This window comes from Pristis pectinata, chromosome 2 (assembly GCF_009764475.1).
Source record: "Pristis pectinata isolate sPriPec2 chromosome 2, sPriPec2.1.pri, whole genome shotgun sequence".
In the NCBI taxonomy this organism is placed as follows: Eukaryota; Metazoa; Chordata; class Chondrichthyes; order Rhinopristiformes; family Pristidae; genus Pristis; species Pristis pectinata.
In genome coordinates this window covers 24424943-24441735 of record NC_067406.1, presented here as the reverse complement: position 1 = coordinate 24441735, position 16793 = coordinate 24424943, and the positions used below count along the sequence as shown (strand labels likewise).

At 39.3% G+C, this 16793-nt stretch overlaps 1 protein-coding gene across 1 annotated transcript in view; it reads right to left on the bottom strand.

The window, feature by feature from the left end:
- katnal2 (katanin p60 subunit A-like 2) overlaps positions 1-15304 on the bottom strand; it is a 37494-nt gene extending 22190 nt beyond the window's left edge. The window contains exons 1-5 of the mRNA XM_052035779.1: positions 15125-15304; positions 11836-11906; positions 7673-7839; positions 5800-5842; positions 1842-1944 (exon numbers count right to left, since the gene is read on the bottom strand). Of these exons, the coding sequence (XP_051891739.1) occupies positions 1842-1944; positions 5800-5842; positions 7673-7839; positions 11836-11906; positions 15125-15181 (441 nt within the window). The 5' untranslated portion in view covers positions 15182-15304. The remainder of the gene's footprint in view (positions 1-1841; positions 1945-5799; positions 5843-7672; positions 7840-11835; positions 11907-15124) is intronic.
- Between the last annotated feature and the right edge of the window lie 1489 nt (positions 15305-16793).

Below are 16793 nucleotides of genomic sequence, written 5' to 3'. Positions count from 1 at the left end.
AAACTTAGATGTAGAGAAAAACTTGGCAGATGTAGTATAACATGAATAAATATAAAATGATCCATTTTAGTAAGAAAAACAGAAAGGTGGCATATTACTTAAATTGTGTTAGATTGAGAAGTGTTGGTGTACAAAGAGACTTCTAGTGGCCAAGTTGCTAAATATACTTAAGAAGGAGATAGATACATTTTTAGATGCATTAGGCATCAAGAGGTATAAGGAAAGAGCGGGAAATTGTTAATGAGATAGCTGATTGGCTCAAAGGGCTAATTGGCCTACTCCTATTCATACTTTCTATATTTCTAAATGTTAATTAGTCAACTTTTCTATAAAGCTTGCAAGTTCATAAAGCCCTTTCAAACTAAATTTTCTGATGAGAAAGTATATCATTATTTTGCCCTGTATTTTTGTACTCATACTATCCAAAGAAAGGAGAAAATATAATTTCTCTCCCTGTCACGCATCTCTCATTTTGTCCTGTTAGCTTTATCTTCCTCCTTCTCCAGGCTAACTCAAAGACTTCATTTTGAAGAAATAACATATAGTTTGAAAAACAGCTAACACTGATAAATGAATACATTTTATTTACACATGGAAGGCAGATTTCTTTCACTTACTATCCAGTTCTTGGATGCATAGCCATACAATATGCTGAATTACATAACTTAAATCTAAATCTACGTGAACTCGATAGACAATTCTCTGTTTGATTAGCTACACATAGTGAAAAGCTGGGACCTTTTACAAATCCCTCGGGAACACCATATCACATTCTATCAATCGGGGAAAACATGGTGTATCTTCCCCGACTCCCATCCCTCACCCAACTCATACATGCATCTGAAACACATTAGCATATGCCTGCATCTTCCATGATGAGGCCATTACATAATGAACTGACATTGTGGCACAAATACATTGCACTTGAATAACTGATAGTTTGGTAAGATTAGTTTCAATGCCCCTGCAAACATAATTTGTTACTGGTATCCCTGTGACTTGAAGTGTAAATCTGAGAGAGAAGTTATGGAAAGGCAGTAATTTGTCAGCTGCAGAGTATCATAATGTTTAGCCAGACCTTGAGACAGAGGCTCAGGATATATACCCTTAGTGTATGGAAAATGCTAGACGGGAATTGCATAGAGGCTAACAGTTACACCATGGATCACAATAAAACTTAAAACTATATTTGGGGAGATGAAAAACACCACTATTTAAAAATCATAGTTCATATTACAAAAAGGAAAAAAAAGTTTTAACGGAAAAATCACTAAATTTCAACCAGTTTATTATGAAGGTACAATTCAATGAAAGGACTATGAACTAATTTAATAACACCATTCACACATTCTTGCACTGCCACCCAGAGGCTTTATAATGCAATAATGTGCTCACAGACAAGCTGGGTCAAATTTTGAACTTTTGCCCAAATTGGTGCAAATTGAGTGTGGTGACCACCATGAATGGCCCCTTATCATAACAAGAGGAGGTTGATCTTAATTTCTGTATCAGCAATAAGCTGCTCACAAAGCCATCCCACCAATTAAAGAGGGATTATTTTCTATTGGCTATAAGAAGGGATAAAGAAAGTTGTTCTCTGACCAATCTGGGTAATTGAAACTAGTGCAGATCATTCTGCTCCTGAGTGCCTGAAGTATCTGAATTTTGCAAAAGGTGATGTCTCCTTCAGCCAAAACGCAAACGTACTGCATTACCATTTACTTCCTAAATAAATTGTTACAATATGTATCTCTAATTAAAAGACAAATATTTGATCTTAAAACATTATCTTAAAAATTATTGATCACATTTCTGTTAATAAGAAGTTGGCTAATTCTGACCTGTTTTTGAGGTTTCAACTCGGTCTTTTTCATTCCAATTTTGGAATTTGGGCGCTGTACTGTGGAGATTTTAGGGAGCGCCTTAGAATTGGAGCTTATTGTCCTTGAATTTAAGAACAATGTGTCAGAATAAATCACTTAATAAATATTATGTAACAAAGATATATGAATTGACACACACAGACAAATAAATGAGTTATATTTAAATGTTGACATCTGCCTTCACTGCCTACACTAATTACTTTGTTACATCTGTCACATCTATAACTGACTTTTCCATTACAAGTTCTTACAATGAAATGCAAACGTTCGTGCAGTATATCCATGTGCATTGTGCTGCTATAGCCATTACTTCTTCTAGTTCCTCAACCTTCGGGTAAGTAGTGAAGGAATCAAAGGGGAAGACCCAATCAATGAAAGCTGCAACTTGTTTAGTGTGCTCTGTGTTCCTCCATACCACAAGTTTTACTCTTGCTTTGGACAATCTCTTCATCATCCTTATCAACTAGGGATCTCCTTTAGCTTGGTTAAAACCAAGATGGAAAATTTCTAGTGACTTCCCTGCCTTACACAGAACCCACTCACATTGTGAATATCCAACCAGCTCTCATATATGTGGCCGCTGTCTGAGTCAAGCAGTAGTCTCTAATGATCCCCATAACTACGGTTAAAATAAGATAGAAGTGGAAATTGAGCAGGAAATAAAGCCACTCTTTTTAACTTCTCCTATATTATATCACAAAAACACAAGAAAATAGGACCAGAAACAGGCCACCCAGTCCCTCAAGCCTACCCTGCCATTCAATACGATCATAGCTGATTTATACTGGCCTCAACTCCTTTCTGTGCCAGTTCTCCATAACCTTCAATTACTCAATCTTTCAAATATTTATCTCCACATTAAATATATCTAATGATGTGGCCTCCACCACCTGGGGACAGAGAATTTCAGAGATTCACTACCACTTGAGAGAAGAAATTTATACACACCCCAGTTTCCATTTACAAATTTGCAGATGACACCACCATAGTGGGCCAGATCTCAAACAATGACGAAATGGAGTATAGAAAGGAGACATAGAGCCTGGTGGCATGGTGTCAAGACAACAGCTTCTCCCTCAATGTCAGCAAAACAAAAGAGCCGGTCATTGACTTCAGGAAGCGGGACGGAGTACATGCCCCTGATTGTATCAATGGTGCTGAGGTGGAGATGGATGAGAGCTTAAAGTTCCTAGATGTAAATATCACTAACAATTTGTCCAATTTGTGGACACTATGGCCAAGGAAGCACACCAGCACTTCTACTTCCTCAGAAGGCTAAGCAAATTCGGCTGTAAAAACTGTTGAGGGTCCTGATAACCCTCAGCAGTTTTTACAAATGAACCATAGAAAGCATTCTATCCGGATGCATCACAGCTTGGTATTGCAACTGTTCTGGCCAAGACCACAAGAAATTGCAGAGAGTTGTAACGTAGCCAAGTCCATCACGAAAACCAGCCTCTCCTCCACTGACTCTGTCTACACTTCCTGTCACCTTGGGAAAGCAGCCAGTATAATCAAGGATCCATCCTACCCTAGTCATTCTCTCTTTTCCCCCTTGCCATTAGGCAGAAGAAACAAAAGCTTGATAACATGTTCCACCAGGCTCAGGACAGCTTCTATCCCACTGTTATAAGACCCTTGAATGGACCTCTTATACAATAAAGATGAAGTCCTGTTCTCTCAATCTCCTTCGTTATGGCCCTTGCACTTTATTTATCTACCTGCACTTCCTCCATAACTGTAACACTATATTCTGCATTCTGCATGTTTTTTTCCTTTTGTTCTACCTTGATGTAGGTATGTGTAGACTGATCTGTCTGGATGGCATGCAAACAAAGGCTTTTCACTGTATCTCAGTACATGTGACAATAATAAACCAATTACTAATTTTAAATGACCAGCCCCTTATTTTGTAGCTATGTCTCCTTGTTCATGACTCTCCCACTGGTGAAAACATCTCAACATCTACCCTGTCAAGCCCCCTTAGGATCTTACATATTTAAATAAGGTCACCCCTCATTCTTTGAAATTCCAAGGAATACAGACCGCTAGACTCTTGATAGGACAACACTCCCAGGAATTAGTCTGGTGTATCTCCTTTGGACTGCCTCCAATGCTACTATATCTTTTTCAGGTAAGGGGACCAAAACTGTGTACAGAATTCCAGGTGTGGTCTCACCAACACCCCGTACAACTGTAACAAAACCTCCTTATTCTTAAACTCCAACCCCTTCACAATAAAGGCCAACATGCCATTTGCCTTCTTAACTACTTGTTGGACCTGCCTGTTAATATTTTGTGATTCATGCATTGGGACATCTAGATAATAACCCATCTTACCAAGGTGCACTACCTCATATATCCCCACATTAAACTCCAATTGCCAGGTTTTTGCCCAATCACTCAATCTATTCATATCCTGTTGCAGAATCATGATATCCTCATCAAAATGTGCCCTTCCACCTAGTTACATTACATAAGTGACTACATTTCAAAACTAGTTCACCAGCTATAAAGCACTGGGAATCCTGGGACTGCAACAGAGGCTTAATAAATGCAGGTCTTCTTTCATTAAGGCTCCACTTGTGCCCCAGGAATGTGTTGTTTATTCTGTGTACTGGCTTCTAGCAGCTGCACAAAAGCATGAGAAGTAAAATGTTCTACCTTCACAAGAGCAAAGAGGTGAATCACAGTAAGCATTACATTAAAATATTATGGGAATTCTTTTAATTTAAAAAAATTGCATGATATGGTTGCCACTGGGAAGACCAGCACTTATTGTCCAGGTGTTAGTGTGCCACTTTCTTCACCACTGCAGTCCTTGTAGTGAAGGTAATCCCATAGTGCTGTTAGGCTGAGTGTTCAAGAACTTTGATTTACTGATTTGGAATGATAATATTTGCATAAAGAAGTCCATATCAAGATGCTATATCACTTAACGTGGTAATGGCTAATTGTGACAATTCCTCATGCCTGTTAATCTTGTCCTTCCAATGGTAAAGGTGGCAGCTTTGGGAGATCCTGTCAAAAAATCCTAGTTATGTTGCTGCAGTGTATCTTATAGATGGTACCCACTCTATCTTCAATCATGATGTGCGGCACAACCACCATAAGAATGAGATATATTCAGAATACATCTACCAAATGAAAGTAGACACTCATGAGGTATAACAAGCATTAAGAGTTCAGCAGATATGTATTCCACTATAATCTGTTATCATACAGCCTGACCTTTCCTCCATTTGACGACTAACCCCGGTTCAAATACAATTGTAGACATGTGGGCCAGGAACAACAAAATGAGACACCAACTTGGTAAAGCTACAACACATCTATACATCATAACTATGCAACCATCTTCAGCCAGATGGGCCAAGCTGATGATCCATCTCAGCTTTCGCCTGAGTACTGTCTCAGATGCCTGCCAACTGGCCAATTTAAAATGACTTCATGAAACAGCTGAGCAACTCAATACAGCAAAATTTATGGGTTCCAACAAAAGTTCAACAGTAGTACTCAAAACCTGTGCTCCAGAATAACCATGCTGCTAACCAAGCTGTTCCAGTACAGCTATAAGATGAGCATCCATCTGATAAAATGGAAAATTAACCAGGCATAGCCTGCCCATGCAAAGCAGAAGAAATACAACCTGGGCAATTGATGGGAGATATCATCAACAATGTTAGCCAATGTCCTCTGTTTGTTAAGTAACCTGATGGTTCAATCTACTTGGCAATCTACAATCTTGTTCAATCTACACTGGCAAGCTAAGCAAAGGTGAAAAAAACTAATCACGCACACCATTTTACTGTATAGTATGAAAGTGTTGCACAGATAAGAGCTACATGACAATAAATTTTCAAAAAGGCAGATTCTACACAAAATTTCTTGATGTTATCTTTTGATTTTTTTTTACCTTTTTAGTTTTCCTCCATTTCGTGTCTGTAATTTTGCATTTTCTATAAAACCAAAATAAATGATGTAAGTCAATACCATAAAAGATTTTTGTTTACTTTCACCTAAAGCATCTTAGCTTTGCATGTTACATGGAAATGATCACTTTTTCACTTCTATACTCGGCATAAAAAAACTGACACAAAATTCTTTCCTCTTCCAGGTAGTTCAATGCTAGAGTTAAAGTGCCCAGGTTTCTGCTCTCAAAGGCACATCATAGAACAAAGAAGATAGAATAGTACCATGTCTGTGCCAACCACAAGGCCCAACTAACCCCATGTGCCTGCACATGGTCTATATCCCTTTATTCCCTGCTTGTTCATGTGTTTCTAAAATGTCCATAACTGCTTCTACCACCTCCCCTGGCAGCACATTCCAAGCACCTACCATTCTCTGTGTAAAAACAAAACTCGCCTTGCAAATCTCCTTCTCACTTCAAATCTATGCCTGCTAGTATTTGACATTTCCACCCTGGGAAAAAGACTCTGGCCATCTGCCCTCTCTATGTCTCTTATAAGGTTATATATTTCGCCCCCTCCCCCACAGCAGCTTCCAATGCTTCAGAGAAAACAATCCAAGTTTTTCCAGCCTCTCTTTATAGCTAATCCTCTCCAATCCAGGCAACATCCTGGTGAACCTCCTTTTCACCCTCTCCAAAGTGTTCTACAGTGTATGAAGATGACAAATAGGAAAATTCTCACTGGTTCATCCAGACTGCACTGTATGGTCATGATGCCATACTCATCACAACACAAACACTCTACCAATCTGGAGTGAAATACTCCATTCAAAAGGGACAAAATGCATAAGAAAGCATCCAGGAAAATTATGGAGAAAATCTGGAATATTTTACTCTGATTCAGGTGGCAAAATTATACCTAGATTACATGAAGTAATCTCTGACTCATGTAGGAAAACCCAACTATTTTTTCTAAAAAGAATCCAGCAAATTACATCGTCATACAACCTGAATGAAGAATAACCTAACATCAAAACTAGTTCTACCTCTACTTAACATGCCAATATAAGCTCTGCAACCCTGAAATAGCTTGTCTAAATGAGCTTAATTATTTTAGAAATCTCAATCAATTCATGCAAGTATCTGTTTGATTAAGGTACAGAACCTGTCTGCATACATATGATGTATTAAAAGGGAATCAATTTGGACTGAAACACTATCAAAATTCTCAATGTTCCACCATCAGAGGAGACTGATGATTGTGGAATCTAAATACTGCATTCATTTATAATAATTTATTCTTTTTTGATATATATGCCTGTAAGTGAAATAACTAATATCCAAAATAAGAATTTAAACATGATTTTTAAAAATGATTTACAATAACATTGATTTCACTTTATCAATGTCAATAAACCAGGACTCCTATATCTTCTAAAATTTTGGATTTAAGATGTAATAATCTGCCCAGAGCTGTGACTCAATTGTATCACCTAAACCAATGCAACATTTTCCTCCAGTCTCTGAATTGTATGTTGTGGAAGAGGGAGAGGTGCACAGGAGGAGGAGGACAGTGTAAAGTAGTGGAGAAATTTCATATTACGGTTAACTTGGTTTTCAATAAGTTGAATTTTGAAGCCAACTAGTGATCTAGTTGGAAAAAGTAACTGCTAATTCTTTGCACCTTTCTTAAAGGTTTGACGAATCTTATTTGCTGATATTTACATGAATAGTGAAATAGAGACACAGACAAAAGTAACATTTACATGTATTCCAAACAGCAAACCTTTCTACTGAACTTTCACTTCCCACAGCAAAATATATTAACTATTGCAATATGCAATTAACATTTTGGCAAGGTCCATGCTTTACTTACCATCATCAGCTGATTTCTTAGTTAACTTTGGATACCGCTGAAATTTGACATAATAATAACTTTCATACTCCATTAAGATCGTTTCCAGATCAATATTATCACAAACTTCAAATCGTCGCAATCCAAGATTGGTTTCTTGTTCCAAAGTATTTGCTGTGTCTATATAACTATTAATTTATAGAGAGGAAAAATAAATTTGTGTCTTGACTGTATGATTCAGACTTGCACAAAACACAGTAGAAACACTACTTTACTCCCAAAGATATGGAAAAACCAATAATAAGATCTAACAAGAAATATATTCTGAATGCTGACAAGAACTGCAAACTTCCACAAACCAAATTCTCACCCTTCAGAATTTATTGCACTTTCATCCACATTGGAAAATATATGCACTTAAATGTTTACGTCAATAAAAATCAATCTGTACTTAGAAAGAAAAAAAATGAGATGAAAGGTAATTAAACGATAATAGAGTGTACAATGCAGTAGTTTCTCCAAGAAGCTGGTAAACAATAAGAATTTGTTAGACTTTCTTGCTAATCGATAAACACCTAATAATCATAATGCGAATAAAACTCTGCACCTTGGGCTTCCAACATAGGCTGTCAAGCAATAAGTCCTTTTGGTGCAAATCTTTCTTAAGCGTACTCCTACATCTCTTGTACTCCTCAAGAGAATTGCTTAATTCCAGCTAGCGATATCTGACATATGCCTCCTTCTATTTCCTGACCTGAGCCTCAATATCCCTTGTCAGCCAGGGTTCCCTAATCCTACTAGCCTTGCCCTTCACTACCAGGGACAGGTCGGCACTGAAATCTCCTTATCTCACTTTTAAAAGCCTCCCATTTGCCAGACATCCCTTTACCTGCCAACAGCCTCTCCCAATCAACCTTTGCAAGTTCCTGTCTAATTCCATCAAAATTAGCCTTGCCCCAATTCAGGACTTTAACTTGTGGACTAGTCCTACCTTTTCCATAACTATTTTAAAACTAATAGAATTATGATAAATAACCTATAGAATAGTGTTCAAACAGTGCAGGATGGCACAGTGGTTATAGCTTCAGCCTCACAGCTCCAAAGACCCGGGTTTGAACCCAGCCTTGAATGTAGTGTATGTGAAGTTTGCACATTCTCCCTGTGATCTTGTGGATTTCCCAGGTGCTCTGGTTTCCTCACACAAACTCAAAGACATGTTAGTTAGTAGATTAATTGCCACTATGAATTGCTCTTAGTGTAATTGGCTGGCAGGAGAATCAGTGGCGGGCAGTAGTTTATGGGGATACAAAAACAAAAGTGGAATTATTGTAGAGAGGTACTGGTATTGGTTTTGGTATTGGCTTATTATTGTCACACGTGCCAAGATACAGTAAAAAGCTTTTGTCTTGCATGCCATCCAGACAGATCACGCCATACATAATTACATCGAGGAGGTAAAAGGAAAACGTAATGCAGAATACTGTGTTGCAAGTACAGTGAAAGTGCAGTGCAGGTAGACAAATAAAATGTAAGAGCCATGACAAGTTAGATTGGGAGATCAAGAGTTTATCTTTTAGCATATGAGGGGTCCATTCAAGAGCCTGGTAACAGTGGGATAGAAGCTGCCTTTGAGTCTGGCGGTTTGTGCTCTCAGGCTTTTGTATCTTTTGCCCAACGGGAGAGGGGAGGAGAGAATGACTGGGGTGAGAGGGTTCCTTGAGTAGATCAGCTGCTTTTCCAAGGCAGTTGAAAGTGTAGAGAGTCAATGGAAGGGAGGTTGGTTTGCATGATGGGCTGTGTTCACCACTCTCTGAAATTTCTTGTGGTCTTGGGCAAAGCAGTTGCCATACCAAGTTGTGGTGCATCCACACAGGATGTTTTCTATGGTGCATCTATAAAAGTTGGTAAGGGTCATTGGGGATATGCTGAATTTCCTTAGACTTCTGAGGAAGTAGAGGCATTGGTGTGCTTTATTGGCCGTCGCTTCCACATGGCTGGACCAAGACAAATTCTTGGTGATATTTACACCTAGGAACTTGAAGTCTCAATCATCTCCACCTCAGCAACATTGATACAGACAGGGGCGTGTACTCCACCCACTTCCTGAAGTCAATGACCAGCACTTTCATGTTGCTGACAACGTACTCTGTTTCATCATTGTTTGAAATCCGCCACTACGGTGGTGTCATCTGCAAACTTATAAATGGAGTTAGAATAGAATTTGGCCACACAGTCGAGAGTGTATAGGGAGCTAAGGGTAGAGGTCATAAAATTGTAAAGGTCCTCAGTAAGGGGCTGAGGACACAGCCTTGCGGGACACCAGTGTGGAGGGTCATCACAGAGGAGGTGTTGTTGCCTATCTTTACTGATTGTGGTCTGTTGGTCAGGAAGTCAAGGATCCAGTTGCAGAGAGGGGTGTAGAGTCCTAGGCCTAGGAGTTTGGACTTGAGTATGTTTTGAATTATGGTGTTGAAGGCAGAACTATAGTCAATAAATAGGTGATTTAGGTATCTTTCTTATCCAGGTGCTTGATATTTGGCACAGGGGTAGTGGGCCAAATGATCTATTTCCATGCTGCTTAATTCAATGATCCATGTAAGACACAAATACCTGATTCTAATTTGAAACAACTATTAATATTACAAACCTAGGTTAGGTTATTCAGAATCAGAGTCAGGTTTATTATCACTGACATATGTCGTGAAATTTGTTGTTTTACAGCAGCAGTACAGTGCAAGACATAAAAATTACTACAAGTTACAAAAATAAATAAATCATACAAAAGAGGAATAACGAGATAGTGCTCATGGACCGTTCAGAAATTTGATGGCGGAGGGGAAGAAGCTGTTCCTGAAATGTCTTCAGGCTCCTGTATCTCCTCCCTGATGGTAGTAACATGAAGAGGGCATGTCCCGGATGGTGAGGGTCCTTAATGATGGATGCCGCCAATATGGATAATATTGGATATACCCCAAATACCCAAAAGATGATCAAGATATCTATAAGAGTAACAAGCACTGTTTTGTGAAACAGCACACTGAAATCAACAATAATTTGCAATTAAGTAGTAAAAGCTTCAAAAGGCCCTTTATCAGACAAAATTGCAATTCACAGACAGAAGTTGTTGATCTTGGTACTGGAGAGGACACAAGATCAGAAAAACAGTATGATTGTGAACATTCTCATGCGTGGTTCTTTTGGACAGTGGCCAATGAGTAAGTGGCTAGGGAAGAAAGATAAAATATGATATCTTTATTAGTCACATGTACATCGAAACACACAGTGAAATGCATCTTTTTGCGTAGAGTGTTCTGGGGGCAGCCCGCAAGTGTTGCCACTCTCCCAGCGCCAACATAGCATACCCATAACTTCCTAACACGTACGTCTTTGGAATGTGGGAGAAAACCAGAGCACCTGGAGGAAACCCACGCAGACACAGGGAGAACGTACAAACTCCTTACAGACAGCAGCCGGAATTGAACCCGGGTCGCTGGTGCTGTAAAGCATTACTCTAACCGCTACACTACCGTGCCTAGACATTTCAATTTTTATCCTTAGTTAATAAGAGACAAAAAAAACATAGGAACACAAGGAAGGAGCCCATTAAGTCTTGTCATTTAATGAGATCACAGCCAATCTATGAACTAACTCCATATATCCACCTCTTTTCTATATTTTCAGTTAATAAAAATCTTTGGTCAGATTTTGCAGAGTAATGATGCAGAAACAACTATTGTTCATCAGCACTGCCCCATGAAACTGACAGCAATTTCTGGATTTCCACTCGTGTGCAAACATAGAAATTTGGCAGTTGTAGTCAGTATTTTCCCACAAACCAGCTGGCTGCACTTTGACACTGATTCAGGAAAGGACCCAATATAACTTTCCAAATCTCATATTATAAACTTACTAAAAATTGTGAGCCATGTCTGAGGAAGAGCAAGGGGTACTCTTCCATTGAATTTAATGAAAGGGAGCAGTTGCAAGAAACTCAGGCAAGGGTTTGTAATGTAAAAAGACCTGCAGATGGGTATTCTAAAACAAATTACTCCTTAACCTTTATGAAACTTTGATTAAAAATATCTAATGAGAAATAGAGTAAATTGTTTTGGTCAGGAAAAAATCTATACTCAGTGGAGACAATTACTTCTGATAAAGTGGATACAAGCAATTACCATACTCACCCTTCTTCAGTTAGGTGATGCAGAATTAGAATCAAGAGATTCTTACGGCGAGCCTCTGTTCGAATCTCTTCCTGTAAGTAAGGAACAGAGATATTAACAGCATCTGGGTAATAAAAATATCAATACTGTATATTCATATCACACATCCAGAATATTAGGATCTATTGTAAAACAATTTGAGTTCCAAATATTTGTATTTTGCAGTTCAATTCAGATACCTCAAGAGTTTTCTTATCAGCAGAAGTGGTATTTAATTTTCAAGAGTTAATCAGGAACTTCTATTGTGGACACATTACTTATATCCTGCTCACTCTGTTAGCCAGGAAATCTAGTCTTTGCCTACCATAGTTTTCTGGACCATAAACCTCTATGAATCTTTAACAATCACTTCAAACAGCTAAAATGTTTGTTTCAACTGTTCCTGTCAAAGTTTGAAAAACAATTTGCACAGCAACCATCTCATCTCTCCAGAGAGAAATTAGACTACTGAACAAAAGAAATGGAAACGTATCAAGGAAATAAAGGGACATTCATAAAGCAAAGATTCTGGCAGGATTTTGAAAGTTAAAAAATGCAGCAATACATGCATAATCATAAAGTGGGAAAAGATCATTCAAACCCATTGTAGAGAAAATTAAGTCACATAATTAGGGCATAGGAAGTCAAATGAATTTTGACAAAAGGAGGGACAATGGGCGTTAAGGAGTTCCAACAAGATGAAGTTTGTGAGGAGAGGTGAATAGTAGAAAAGTTAACCTTCACTGTAACAAACCAACAGAAGAAAGTAAAGTTTTAACAGGCTGGATCAAAAGTTGAATCAAAGAAAACAATACATCCATGTAAGAGGTTCAGTTGGAATGTTAGCAAACAAATTCTCCTCATTGTTTACCATTCTTCCAATATCAGCTGCGAATCTTAAATTTTACTGTGTAAACCATAATCAAACCACATTGTGCAAACCAAGCCATTAATACCATATATATCAACCAGTTCCCATTAATGCTTTATCTCCTGGAGCGATTTACTTTTAATCCATGCTACCACTGACCCTTTTATTCTATAGTTCTCAATTTTGAGCCTTTTATGTGGGAATTTGTTGAGTGCCTTTTGAAAAATCCATATAGATGACATCCACTACATTCCTATCAGCAACATCATTAAAAAAAAATCAGATTAGTCAAACACAATTTGCGTTTAATAAATCCATGCTGGCTATCCTTTATTACCTCAACTTCTCCCAGCCTTTATTTACTTTCTGCTGAGATATTTTGTAAAATTTCCCTATCACTGAAGTTAAAATGACTGGCCTACAGTTGCCTGGTGAGTGCTTGCACCCCTTTTTAAACATGAACGTCATATCTATCCTTCTCCAGGCCTATAGCATCTCCCCTGTATATGGGGAAGATTTAAAGATAATAACATGCCCTTCTAAATCCTCCTCACATTTCCCTCCCATCCAGACCAGGTGATGTTTGCTTTTAAATATAGCAGGCATTCTTTATCAATTTCAACCTCATCAATTGTCTCTACTGCCTGTTTCAAGTGATAAATTGGCAGCATTTTCCTTCTTGTAGTATTCCAGCATTGCCCTCCACCTCTGCGCATATATTTCAACCTTAACCTGTGAACAGTCATTCTATTTTGAGATTTCTACTTGGCCCATCTTATTTTCATTTCCATTTTCAGTTTGTTTATGATATTCAGCTTAGGTTCTCACTTGAGCTATATCCTGACATCCATCACACACCCCTTCTTGTTTCATCATGATCTCCAACACCTTTGTCATCTGGGGAGCTTTGGCATTGATTCTCCTACCTTCTCCCTAATGCAGGAACAAAACCTGTATTTCATTCACATTTTCTTTGAAGGCCTCTCATTGTTCCATTAGTTTTAGCACCCATTCTTTGGTTGTGCTTCCCCTTTCATCCCAAGACTGACTGAAAAACTCAGAAAAGGTGTTAACAACTTAAAGAATGAATCAGCACACTATGAAAAGGACATGATTGCACTCGCTAGGTTGCAGAGGAGACTCACCAGGCTGTTGTCTGCTGTACTAAGGTTTGACTGGATAGGCTGAGTTCATTTTCCTAGAAGCAGAGGGGGCTGAGAGAGTGACTGAACAGATATTACAAAGTAATATCAATGGATATCAACGGGGTAGATCATAAGAAACAAACATTTCCCCCAGCAGGAGGAATCTACATCCAGGGGAGATAGGTTTCAGGTAAGGTGCAAGTGGTTTAGAGGGAATCTTAAGATCACCTTTTTCACCTAGAGGGAGGTTGGAATCTGGAATGCCCTGCCTGAGTGGCTGGTGGAGAAAGGTATTCTCACAATATTTAGGAAGTATGTGGATGAGCACTTGAATTGCCAATGGATAGAAATCTATGGAACAAATGCATGTAAATAAGATTTAGTATCGATGGTCAGCATGGACATGGTGGGTCAAAGGGCCTGCTTTTGTGCTGTATAATTTTATAACCATACATGTGAAAAGTAATACCAATGCTTCCCTCCAGTCCTTGCCCAATTCTCTCTTTTCCTAGCTGAGTTTATAATGAAAATCATTAGTTATTTAAGTATTTCTGATAAAAAGGGTTCATTTGTTTTACTATTTCAGTGAAGCAATATTTGTCAGCAACGTTTTAGTGACTCCTTAGATTATTAATTCTAACGCAGTTGCTAGATATTGATTAGTAGAGTTGGTAAAGACTTTGGTTTAAACTGTGTGACTATATAAGCAATGCATCTGGCAAATAGGTTGAGAGCAAGCCCATCATACGACCTCCTCATCCAGTCAACAAGGAGTCCTCCCTTGCTCTTGGGGACGCTCTCGAGTCAGGCTTGGAGCCGTTTCCATAGAAACAGCCGATCCCACGGGCCTACCGCAGCAGCTACATTTTATTCAAAAATAACAATACTGAAAGCTCTCACTGTGTATATGTATTTTTACTGAATTAACGAATAACGTCTTATCTTACGTACGGCTTCTAAACTAAAGTCTTCACCAATTCAAGGCGAAGGAAAGCCCAACTGCGATATAATTAGTAATTCAAGATTCCTTTAAAATGCTGCTGGTAAATAATGTTTTAATCAAATAAAGCAACTGAACCCTTTCATCAGCAATACTCAAACAAGTGACGAAAAATTATTGCATGCAGTCAATATTTTTATTACAAATTCACCTGGAATAGGGAGAGCTGGGGAGAATTAGGCTCAAATTAAACATTTATAAGCTCCCAAACTTTTTATATTCTCATTTGACTGGCGCCACTTTGTCGTGACTTACCGCTTCTCTCGCTTGATTCGCAGTTTTTAATGTTTGATAGGAAAGTTCAAAAGACATGTTTTGTTCTTGATACCTATTTCGCTCCCTTTTTACTTTCGTGTTAAAGATCCGGAGAGGAGGCAATCCAGCAGGAGATCAAATTTACTCTCAGCTGATGATTGACATTGTAACGAACCAATCACCGCCTCAGCAAATCACACCGGTACATCTAGGTGGGATGATTTCTCCAATCATTGGCGTGGGCGGGAATTTTGCCGATAGTTTCAAGAATGGGTTCACAAGAATCTGCAGATGCTGGATTGAGGAGCACCAAACAAGGCGGAGGAGGAACTCAGCGTGTCGGGCAGCATCTATGGAGGGAAATGCACCGTTGACATTTCGGATCGAGACCTTTCATCTGGACTGAGTGGAGTAGGAAGATAACAAGTATCAAGAGGAGAGGGGGAAATGGTGAGATGAACCAGTAAGTGACTGGTAGACCAAGGAGGAGTGAAGGATGATGGGCAGATGGAGTCAGTTAGGGGAGGGGTGGAGTTTGGAGACAGAGGCAAGTGGCTGATAGGTGAAAGAGGACAAAAAAATCACCCACCTGCCTCTTTCTCCCAACTCATCCTCTCCCCGACTTTGCTCCATCCCCTTGTTATCTGCCACTCCTCCTCGGTCCACCAATCACTTACTCGCCCGTTTCATCATTCGCCTTCTCTAGCTATCTCCCCTCTCCACTAATGCAGAGTTTTGAGCTGAAAACATCGACCATTTCTCTGCCCCCCGGCCCCCGATGCTGTTCGACCTGCTGAGTTCCTCCAGCATATTGTTTGTTGCTCCAGATTCCAGGATCTGCAGTCTCTAGTTGTCTCTACAGCTATTTAAACCATGAGTTCACTACCTGTCTACAGAATTTACAGATGTGGGCCATTCAATACTACAGCCTTTTCTTATGCACCACACCACCCTTCTACAATCTTGCTTCTGAAGCCACTATCCTTGGCTCTTCTATGCCTCCACTTACCATGTTTCCTTGGTTACGTGTTCCTTATATATCTCTACCAGTTGGAAGTACAGTCACCTGATTCAGTATATTATGAGTATATAAATGTAGGTTGCCACACCTGCCCCCAGATTATGAAGTTCAGTCACAAAGTACACTCTCATAAAGTCATACAGCACGGAAACAGCCTTTCAGCCCATCAAGCACCCATTTTCTTAACCCTACACTAATCCCTTTTTTTTTAATTCAACACACACAAAATGCTGGAGGAACTCACCAGGTCAGGCAGTATCTTTGGAGAGAAATAAACAGTCGACGTTTCGGGTCAAGACCCTTCATCAGGACTGGAAAGGAAGAGGGCAGAAGCTGGAACAAGGTCAGGGGAGGGGGAGGAGCACATGCAGGCAGGTGATAGGTGAGTTCATGTGAGGGGGAAGGTAGGAGAGTTCCAGCTTCTGCCCTCTTCCTTTCCAGTCCTGATGATGGGTCTCGACCCAAAACATCGACTGTTTATTTCTCACCATAGATGCTGCCTGACCTGCCGAGGTCCTCCAGCATTTTGTGTGCGTTCCTCCAGATTCCAGCATCTGCAGAATTTCTTGTGTTTCCTTTTTTTTTAATTCCCCCACATTCCCATCAACTCCCCCAAGATTCTACCACTCACTTAAATATAAGTGCCCA